Source organism: Mycteria americana, chromosome 4, assembly GCF_035582795.1.
Source record: "Mycteria americana isolate JAX WOST 10 ecotype Jacksonville Zoo and Gardens chromosome 4, USCA_MyAme_1.0, whole genome shotgun sequence".
In the NCBI taxonomy this organism is placed as follows: Eukaryota; Metazoa; Chordata; class Aves; order Ciconiiformes; family Ciconiidae; genus Mycteria; species Mycteria americana.
In genome coordinates, this window is record NC_134368.1 from 49707686 (window position 1) to 49719108 (window position 11423).

Here is an 11423-nt window from a genome sequence, read left to right on the forward strand (position 1 = left end):
TGACATGAAGTACATAAATTTCATACTTCTCCTCAGAAACAGAACCATTTCCAGCCTGTATTTGAACTGAAGCATAGCGAATATCTGTAGTGGTTTCATAAATGAAAAGAAACAAAAGCTTCTTCCATGCAGAGCAACTAAGAGCTGATTTTTGCTGACTCACGAATCCTCCAGGCATTTCACTTCAGGAACGGTGAGGAAGAGTGGACTATCAGATTGGCAAAAATGTTGCCATTTACCTTTTGCCCAAGTTTTGAATATTGAAAGAGAAAGAGAAAGATGAGTTACAAAACTTTTTTTTTTTCATTTTCACTTTTTTGCTTCTGTTTGTAAGGCAGTTGGGTTTGTAGCACACTAGCAGCGTAACTTCAATACTAGACAGCTTTTTAGTCATCTCTATTTCTCATCCTAATTATCACTCACTCATTGATTGACCTAGCGAAGGGAATTTTGCCTACTAGTCTGTATAGTTTACTAGTAGTACAAGCAGGGTAATGCATATTGATGATGGATAGCAAAGCGAAGTGGGCAGTTTTTTTCAATGTTTACTTTTGGGGGGTTTTCAACATTTTTTTTTGGTATTTATTTTTACATAAGAAAGCCAACTTCTGGAGTATCTGAAAAAAAAAAAAAGCAAATTCAAGTCAAGTCCACTGCACACTTTCAGTTAAAACAATAACAAAACCCCATTGGAAATAATAAAATGGATCACTGTAGCATTTCTGAAATGGTATAGACTGATTTTTCAAGTTAGATTCTTAAGGCATGTAAGTATGAGTCATAAGTTTAAAAAACAGTTGTTTTTTCAAGACAGCCATAAGAATACTCTGATATTGAGGAACTGATTTACAAACACAAGCATATTTCTTCTGATTTGTATTTCTGAGGGAAGATTTACTAGGAATAATGGGAAGGTGTTGGATGGTGTCCCAGTGGCTGTTTGACAAAAATACTAACCAAAATTGAGTTGAAGAAGGCTCAACTCAGTTTAAACAAATAATGATTCACCTTTACTATCTACTCAAAAATAAATTGCAAGAAAAAAGTAAACTGAATTTGAGAACTCTTCCTTCTGCCTGTGCTACACAAACCGTTCCTCATTTGTTACCAAATCAGTACATAGACTTACTGGAAAGAAAAAATCTGGCCAGAAAATCAACACAGTCAAATTATGTTGGACATGTCTCAGGGTACAACTAGGTCTCTAGGACATTTGTTTGGTAAACGGGTCAGCTGTTTTGCAGCCAGGACCATCAAGACAAAATGGTATGCAAGGGAGGAAGAATACTACCTAGCCATTGCACTAAGAATACATATTGTTTTCAACTAATGAAAAGCAGGAGTAAGATATTTCTAAGGTGAAACCATAGAAGAAAAGAGAAGGAAGCAAAGATATGAAAGGATTAATTATTCAAGGCTAAATCATGACCATGTGATCAGTAAAGCAAACAAAAATTTCCTGAGGTTTAAATATTTACATCTTCTGCTAAGAAGTACAAGAGGTTGCAACCAGAGATATAACTAGGCAACACTTACAAATGCAGTGTACAGGTATTTGGTAGTCATTAAAGCAATGTTTAATATCGATTCGTTCATGAATGTAAAACTATACAGTGATAATTTTGTGTAACACAAGCACCTCACCGAAAATTGAGTTTTCCTATTCCTAACCCATTTGTAGGCATAATGATCCTTTGTTTTACCCACCCAACTAGCCAATTATCTAGAACAATGAAACTCTATTTATGCATTGAAATTATTTCATTACAGCCATTCTCATGTTTTAATTCTAAAATGTTAGGCATTTTATCTCAAGATGAACTAAGCTATTACTGCCAGTGTTGACTGTTGTCATCTTTTCTGATTCCTGAAATTCTTGCCTAGGAACACAAGACAAATTTTTCCGTATTCTGTTACCAAATGTTCTTCTGAAAGAGTTTCAAGCCTTATGTTACTATTAGTGACAAAAGGGAAGGGTGTGTTCTTTACTCTGTTAAAGGATGAAGGATACCTGGACTGTGTTACGTGGTTCACCTGTTGTGTCATGAACACGACGTGCCCGTCGGCACTCTTGAGTGTACATCTGTGGTTGAAGCTGGGCCAGTTATTTTACAAAGTTCATACCAGCAACCTACTCATGCTATATGGTCATATCTAAGGGAATCCTGGTGGTGCATAGCCACTGAAATTGTACCTCCAGGATCCTCTGGACCCTGTGTCACGACCTGCAGCCAATGAAGCAGCAAAGCCAGCTCAAGCAATGTGTGAGCAGCAGTGGCAAGGAGATTCACTGGTAGTTTCCTGAGTCCATGTTAACAGCACTAATGAAGCAACAACAGAAAACACAAGAGCAGGTAGACTTTTACCCAGTTTTATTTACTTTATTTTCACTCTTTAGGAAACAGAACTAACCATGTAAAAGGTGGAGCCATGACCTATTTGTATCATAAGGACAACAGAAGCACGTTCTGCACATGAATGTTGCAGGTAATTAATGCCGGATTTGGAAGGGTAAATGTCTAGCATCGATCAACCTTTGGAAGGGACTTTTGGCAGCCTGGCAGCTAACTCGCTGGTCATCAGTACAGTTACTGGAAAGCTGACTCTCCCCTGAACAGTGCTTCAACTTCACATTAAGTGTCCCACAAATTTGATTTTTAGCATCATAAATGCTCAGATTTCCTTCTGGCAATATGTGGCTGGATCTTTGAACATGATGGGAGCCTTCTGGTTGACCAGATGTGACCAGATGAAAAGAGGATATGCAGGTCAGGAACTCTCCATGTTTCAGGGCATAATCATATCTAATTTTGTAATAATATAACAACTAGTGTCTATAGAGTGTTTTTGTCCATGGATTTTAAATACCTATTAAGCAAAGTTGAAACATTGATCCTGCTGTACAGAGGTGAAGTCACTTGCCTGAAATCTCAAAGCCGACAACATATCTAGCAGTGAGCCCCAGTCCTACCATTCTCTTCATCATTTGGTCAAACGTATTGAAGTCAAAAGCCTCGTTCAACAGTGTCTCATCGCACATGATATTGTATAGACACAAAAGCAGGCTTTCTCTGGAGAAGTCACAGCCTAAAGATCAGGTGCAAGGCATGAGTAGAAAGCTATTAATGTTATGAATACAGGTAGTAAGCAGAAGCACATACATAAAATAATTTGGCAGGGATAAAGCCCGAAGCAGAAGAGGGAGCCTGTCACCGGTCTTGTAGGTGTATTGAATAAGGCAGATGCTGACAACATTAGTTCCCCAGCAAGGAAGCTTTGATCAAAGTCATTCAAATGGACTCCTTGAGTTGAAGAATAGGGAAGATTCATGCTTTCATTGCCTGTGAGAAATGCCACAGGCATCTTTTCCAGGTATGCCACTGCCCGACGTGACTTCATACCTTTCTCTGCTTCAGTTTTTTCACCTGCAGAATATGGAGAATGATGTTGGTTTTCTTTGCAAAGCACATTGAGATCTGTGGCGGGAAAGTGCTACGTAACAGCAAAATATTCTTAGTATTTATTGTTAGGCTATTGACAGTTGTTACACGTAATTCAGATAGTTACTGTGGCTTTCCCTTGCTCTATTTGAGTGAAACTTCTGCCAGCCCCATCCCAAAACCACGTGTGAATTTCTTTTACGCTCACGTTACTAGAAGTAGCGTCTCCATGCCTTGTCTCACCTTCCCATCTCCCCTGAGACCTCCTGGCTGGAGCAGAGATCAAGCGGATAAGTGGGAAGCAGGTTCTGAAAATGGGAGGAGTAAGAGATACGTGCAAATTCTGGGAATCCACCTCAAACCCCCACCCCACCTCTTCCCGCCACCTCCCGGTGCCCGCCCCCAGCTCCAGCCTGCTCCCTTAAACTGCTGCTGCTGTGTGCTAGGTTGAACATTTTCGGCTGCCGACCGCACGACTCACACGGAGCAGTCGGCAGCGCCCGCTGGGACAGACATGATGGTGCTGAGGTTACGCAGCTGGGCTCCCCTGGGGCCTCTCCTCTCCCTGCTCTTTTCTACCAGCATGGCGGTAAGTGGAGAGACAGTGTTCGAAAACACATGGGCGCAGAAAGCGCTGTCGGAGAAAATGAACTGAAAATGGTCTTCTTTCTTCTCTTCAGTACGTTGCTACCAGAGAAAACTGCTGCATATTAGATGAACGATTTGTAAGTACCTGAACAATTTTCTTGTATCTTCAGAATCCAATTAAAGCCTTCCTACGCTGATTATTAACTACCATTGTCGCTTGTAGCTGTATTTGATCTTCATTGTTACTTTCGATACTTATTAAATGCACTGTGCTTAAACCCGTTATCTATTAATAGAGGTATACGCTTGGTAAAAATGTAGGGGAGGCTGCGCTGTTGACAACAGCATATACCCACAGGGCGCTACAACTAACAGCGTGCACCGTTTTCTTGCTATCTGTGTGTGTGTACACACAGTGTGAAGCTAAACTGCCTCTGTAAATTCAAATACTGCAGACAAAGTGACAAACGCCTGCCCTTTTTTATCCACAATCGTTTGTATAAGCGGTGCCTGAAAGTTCCCCTGCCCAAATATTCTGCTCTCCTTTTTCTGCTCCTGAAACATTGCCAATTATTATTCTTTTCTCTTTAGGGTAGCTACTGCCCGACAACCTGTGGCATTGCAGATTTCTTTAATAAATACCATCTCACTATGGATAATGAACTGCAGGAAATGGAGATAATTTTGCGGCAAATTACTAACTCCACAGGAACAGTAGAACATTTGATTCAACACATCCAAAGCCTCTATCCTCCAGAGAAGCAGACACTACCAAGTGAGAATATAAAAATAACTACACGACTGAACAATATAATTTATGTAGTTTTCTTGGCTTTTAATTTGCCTAATGGCAATAATTTTATACCTTTGACTGTTTTACAGATTCAATTGATGGTTTTACTCAAAAGTCCAAGAAAATAATTGAAGAAATTATCAGATATGAAAGCACTATTTTGTCTCATGAAAGTACTATACAGTAGGTATCTTCCAACTTTTATATCACTTGACAATCCAAATCGTTTTCTTTCAGTTCTTCTATCAAGCGCAGCTAAGGCTCCCTCAGAAAGGTTTTTTGTGGTCATGTGGAGCATTGTGCCCACACTGTCATTAGTAGCTGCCTAGCAAGACACAGAAGGATCATGAGGATCTGATATTGCATTCTCTGCTCTTCTGCATACGCCATTAATTGTGCAAGAAGTGCAAGAGAAGAATGTCAGGAAGCATGGTGATATTTTTATTTATGTTTCTTTTGCTGTGCCAGCTGCTCCTAGAAGTTTTTTCATGACTTTTGGAGATTTTATTAATATGAGTTTGTGCTGTAATGCAGAGTGTGTGGAATATTTGTACAATCATTCACTCCGACTAATTTTGCTGCATATATCCATGAAAATCAGCTCAATGACATTGATATCAATCATAAGTAACTATAAACTCAGTGGTAGTCTTTTGTAAATTGACATTGAAAATAAAATTGAAAACATCATTAACTTTTCTAAATCTTAAGGATATGGTTTTTGACCTGAATGTAGAAAAGTCTCCACTTCTATAACATTATATCAAAGGCAGTTTAGGCATTCTGACACTTGCAGCAGTTTATTTACAGCATTTATGTTTTACAAATGCATCCATAATTGAAGAGGAATAATTTATTATTTACTTCAGGAGAACAAAGAAAGATTTCCATAGAGTTATATTCATACATTAATTACTGGTTTGAGTTTTACTGATTAGACCCAAGTCAAGTTTTGCATAAGATTAAGTGCTTGCTTTCCCATTTTGGCTAGTTTCCTCAACTTTAAATATCAGCACTAATGGAGGCACCCCCTTTCACAGGGGTGTATGTAGCAGCATGCTACATAGGTGAGGCATGTGTGCAGGGAAATGTGTATTACATATTCAGAAACAGCTGAAACAAGCCATTTTTATGTCTCTTTATTCAGACAGTTGACAGATACACATATATTGAACAGCAACAGGATCGCACAGCTGAAACAGAAGATTGCCCAGCTGGAGCAACACTGTCAGGAGCCATGCAGAGACACAGCTGAAATACAGGAGACAACTGGAAGAGGTGCGCAAAATGCTTCTTGTATGGTGGAGGGTTAATTCAGTTACAAGTATTGCCAGTTGGCATCACAGCGATGAGTTATTTGTAATCTCATGGGCCATAGATTTCTGCAAAGGTATAGAAGATTGCAAGTTATGAAACCAGTGCTTGGATCAATATAAGTGCTAGGTAGGTGCTCTGCAAACAGGGCACTCAGACGGAACAGACGTCTCACTTGCTCCTTTGGCCTTTTTGGCCAAAATGTGATTATCCCAAAATGTATGCTAAACACGAGGGACAGGAGGAGAGTTTCTATGGACATAAGACAAAGGGAAGGTAATTCATTATCACATTTCTACTGAGTCACCTGAAAAAAATTTAATTATCTCATTAGCTCCAAAAATGCCATTTTTGTTGCTGTAGAAATTAATGCAATGACTGTATTTTACATTTAAGTTGCTTAAGCTGCATGTGAGACTAAATTCCTCCTCATCTTACACAAGTCCTGTGACCTTTAGTAGGATTTTATGGCAATGACACTAAAGTATGTGGATTAAATACCTAACTTTGCAACAATGATATTTAGATGAAATGTATTTCTTGCACTAAGAAAGTTACAACATCAAATAAATGTGAGGATAGAACTGTAGCTAGATTAATAACGATCCTCTGAATATCTTTACTTTAGATTGTCAAGACATTGCAAATAAAGGTGCCAGAAAAAGTGGTCTTTACTTTATCAAGCCTCAAAGAGCCAAGCAGTCATTCCTAGTCTACTGTGAGATTGACTCATACGGCAACGGCTGGACAGTATTACAGAGGGTATGCCACTTATGTGTTATTGCCATGAGCAAGCTTATTGCATCAGCATTGTTTTTATTTACTGACATAAGATACATAACTTTTTGATTGAGGTTTTTGTTTTTGTTTTTGTTTTTGTTTTTGTTTTTGTTTTTTTCCCCAGAGACTGGATGGGAGTGAGGACTTCAAGAAAAGTTGGGTTCAGTACAAGGAAGGATTTGGACATCTGTCTCCAGATGACACCACTGAGTTCTGGCTGGGCAATGAAAAGATTCATTTAATAACTACACAGTCCACTCTGCCATACACCTTACGAATAGAACTGGAGGACTGGAGTGGCAAAAAAGGGTACTTGCTCATGATGCTTCTGAAAATGACAGCTTAAAACCTACTGCTCCTACTGCTGCATCAGTTTGTACAGCTCCCTGAAAAAATGATGAGCCCTTAGACCTGCTAACATGCATAGGACACTGCATTGGCACCGTGTGTGACTTGCTGCCAGGCACATGTGCGTGTCTGAAGGCCACGTGCTGGCAGCCCTAGCTTATTTGGCAGAAGGAATCTGTTTCTTCTCTTCAAGTTTCTTCACATCTTATGCATCTTATGGGCTAGATGATCATTGGAGGTCCCTTCCAACTGAACTATCCTATCCTATCCTATCCTATCCTATCCTATCCTATCCTATCCTATCCTATCCTATCCTATCCCATCCTATTCGTTCCATTCTCCAGGAGGGCTTACTCTTCTTGCTATTTCTTGAGACATCCGTTCCTTCCTCCCAACAAGAATTTCCTCATGACCTAAGTAAGCCTAAGCATTATGAACCTGGGAGATATATATGTGTGTGTTTATATAATGTAGATCTTTCATACATCACTGAAGACTAGTAGTCAGAAAGTGTCTGATGCTAGAGCACAAAAGTTGGTTGGATGTATGTCATTCAGCTGAGGCACACAATCATGCAAAACCAATTCCTTTTCAAATGCTAGGATGCTATAAATGCCTTTTCTGCAGTGCTAGGATCTATGTATTTTTCATTTGTGCATGTACTGGGAATGCAGCACGCTCATATTCACCGTTATCCTTTGTCAACAGCACTGCTGACTACGCTGTATTCAAAGTGGGAGCTGAAGAAGACAAGTATCGACTGACTTATGCCTACTTTATCGGTGGTGAAGCTGGCGATGCCTTTGATGGCTTTGATTTTGGAGCTGATGCAAGTGACAAATCCTCTACCTACCATAATGGCATGCAGTTCAGTACCTATGATAACGACAATGATCGCTTCGACGGCAACTGTGCTGAGCAAGATGGATCTGGATGGTGGATGAATAAATGTCACGCTGGCCACCTCAATGGCAAATATTATATAGGTAAAGTATCTTCTAAATACCTATAACCTAGGACACCACGTTTCAGTGACAGAAAAATGGGTTGCTTTCATTCAGTATGTTTTGCCGTTTTTTCCAAAGCTGGCGTAGCCCATTCTTTGCAATAGCTGAGAACACCAGCAGTAGGAACTTGTGTCTGCTCTCAAGCCCAAAGTGGGAGAATTAGTCCTGAGAGGAGCACACTAGGGGGAGAAGGGCAGTGAGCGGGGCTTGTTAGCATGCCCAGGGATGCCATGGAGGTGTTAGCACCAGAATAATGTATGGAACATTTATAATGTATAATGAGAAAAATGTATAAACATTTACTGCTTTAGAAATCAACTAACTGTTTTGCTCCAACTGATATTTTTTAGGTGGTGTGTACACATCGAAAGATGTTGGTCCATCTGGATATGACAATGGCATTATCTGGGCAACCTGGCGTGACCAGTGGTACTCCATGAAGAAAACTGCAATGAAAATCATCCCATTCAACAGACTGTCAGTAGATGGACAGCAGCACAACTTAGGCAGCACCAAACAGGTTTGACCACAGGGCCAAGGAGATATTTAAAATGATGACAGAACATAGTTATTTCAAATGCTGAGCATGGACAGCTGAAGTGTTAAGCCCACTGCATCTTAGAGAAGTTGGCTTTGTTTACCATTTTGTTACAGAAATATATGTACTTTGATTTTAGTATACCTTCCACATTACTGTTTCTTTTAACAGATAGATAAATGGATAGTCTCATGATCAGAAATAATTCCTTCCCTTCATGTGTTTTAAATGCTACATTTTTAATTTCCAACTAGTATAACTATGTATGAACACTAACAACATGTCATCATAGCCTTATGTACTTCTTTCTTTAGAAGAACATTAAAATGCTCTTTTTTTTTCTGTTGTAGGTTGGAGATTCATAAAGGGTCAATTTCACAAAGACTGATCTGAACAGGGAAAACAAATCTTTTATCTCCTAGACACTGAACTTACCTAACATTACACAGTTCAGTTTTGACTATAAAACACCGTTGACTGCAAAATGCCCAAGCCTCTTCCCTGAGCAGTGCTTACCTGTGTACATGTTTTTTTCTGTACAAATTCTCAATAAATTTTTGATTATTACAAAAAATCTGAACTTGTTATCTGTGCTCTACTGCTGGCCAAGCAAAACAAAGTAAACTTTATGATGGTTGGAAGGTTACTGTGATCAAACCTGTTTAATTTAGTCATTCCTGCACTGCATGCCAGTAGTTTCTGCTGTTTGTTTAGAGGCAAGTGTTGGAGCTATTTCTCTATAAAGTGTGGCTTGTTTCCAAAAGTTTTCATTCTGTTTTCTGATGAAATTGATTTGTGACATAGATCAAAGTACATAGCAACTTGAAAGAGGCCTAGTTTACTGCTGAAGGCTACTTAACTGAGCTTATCATGAAGTAATGGATACATTTTCAATCAGGATGTGTTAGGAAGTATACTATCAATGACCAAGAACAGATATTTTACTCCAGAGCATACATATTAAAAAGTTTCTCAAATATTACTCTGAATAAATGTTTTGTTTGCTATATAGCAAACAGATATATAGCAAACACATAGCATTATGCTGTACAACTATTATTCCTGAATACCCCCTTTTGATTCATAAATATTTAAAAATTAATCTAATGTATTTATTGCCATTGTCAGACCAAAAACTGTTAACATTTGCAGCATAAATTAATTGTATTTTACTTGCATTTTCTTTTTCTAAATACGGTAATAATTTTCCATGTGATCCACATGAGCAAACTCACAACACAGATCAAGAACAGCAAAGACTTTGCAATGGTGCCTGAATGTACTCACTCAGACTCTTTGATGAGTGCATTTGAGGGGTGCATTAGCAAACTAGGTTTGTGGATACATTGCTCAACAAAAAATACACTTAGAGCTAAAATAGAAATATATTTTTAGATAGATAGATAGATAGATAGATAGATATCAAGTTGACGTACTAAGAAGTGAAATATTAAATGTGTCTTGGTCTTTATTTTTAGCTACTATTGAGAGGCCAGAAGTTCACCTGGTATTTCTGAATAGCACATTCAAATGCTTTATTTTAAAAACAGAGAGACATTACACTAATAAGACAGATCTTAAAGGCAGTTTATGCTGCCTCAACACTTCCCCAGTTTTGGGCCCAGGTCTCTAGCGAGGCTGCTGCTAAGCCTCTTTCCCTGGATCTGAGTCTCCGTAGCATAACAAGCTGCTGGTCCTCTGTCATTTTTACTGAGGTTGTTTTGACTTAGTTCAAGTTTTACCCTTAAGCCAAAGTGTAAGAGGAAGGCAGGTTTCTTAGGAGTGGGTGAGAAGAAGCCATCATTAGCATAGGTCATCATGGGGTTAACGACTGTTTGGGATGAGGGACAACCCCTCCACAGCACTGAACCAGTATATTTGCACCGCTCCGTTGCACCCATGCAACCAGCCATGCTGCACGGCTCACCACCAGCCTTCACACCCTATTCCTCACCATTTTCCTGAACATTTTTGTGCAGTGAGGCCTCTCCCGTGGCTCCTTGTACCTGAAGCAGTATGCATAGAGAGGCCTGTGGGAAGGATGCGAGCTGAGGCCAATAAGCCCAGTCTGAGCCTGGTTCTGCAAACAGCCACTTGAGTGGCATTGGCCAAGTCCCTTCTGCTTTCTGTTTTCAGTTTATGAACTGAATGACACGACTTTAAGGTTGTTATTATTTATTATTTGAAACATGGAATTAAAAAATATTCCTTTCACCTCTTGTGACTTTGACTTCTGTATCCACGCTTGTCTAGGTCTGAACTATGCTTTGCCTTTCCCAGTTTAGCTTTTGGCTGCAATGATTTGTTTGATGACAATCTGCTGTAACTACGCACATTTCACTGGTGTGAGCTGGCATTTTATGGGTTGCTCACCAGAACTAAGATTGGCTTATTCTTCCAGTTGATTTGTTGATTGGTGTCCTACGGTCTCAGAAATCATTTTGAACCTCTTTGGAGAGGACTATCTGCTTGAGCCGTTGGGATAGTAAATCCAAGAAGCCTGATCTTTCACAGAAGTCCTATATCAGAGCTCATCAGGGCATCTGCAGGATCCCAGCGCGCAGTGATATTCTCTGGGCCCTGAAAGAGAATTGCCCATTGGAGATCCTTTCTAC

At 39.5% G+C, this 11423-nt stretch overlaps 1 protein-coding gene across 1 annotated transcript; it reads left to right on the forward strand.

The window, feature by feature from the left end:
* Positions 1-3906: 3906 nt before the first annotated feature.
* FGG (fibrinogen gamma chain) lies at positions 3907-9323 on the forward strand. Its single transcript, XM_075499261.1, has 10 exons — positions 3907-4029; positions 4121-4165; positions 4620-4803; positions 4911-5004; positions 5969-6099; positions 6764-6897; positions 7040-7224; positions 7972-8249; positions 8621-8790; positions 9159-9323. The coding sequence occupies exons 1-10, from the start codon at positions 3955-3957 to the stop codon at positions 9171-9173; spliced, it is 1311 nt and encodes a 436-aa protein (XP_075355376.1). The 5' UTR covers positions 3907-3954; the 3' UTR covers positions 9174-9323.
* Positions 9324-11423: the final 2100 nt, after the last annotated feature.

Bases quoted from the DNA above. Each gene is read 5' to 3' on its own strand.
- FGG (XM_075499261.1), top strand. From the start codon at position 3,955: ATGATGGTGCTGAGGTTACGCAGCTGGGCTCCCCTGGGGCCTCTCCTC. The intron at 7,225-7,971 runs GTACTTGCTCAT...CTTTGTCAACAG, and splicing joins GACTGGAGTGGCAAAAAAGG to CACTGCTGACTACGCTGTAT. The intron at 8,250-8,620 runs GTAAAGTATCTT...GATATTTTTTAG, and splicing joins CAATGGCAAATATTATATAG to GTGGTGTGTACACATCGAAA.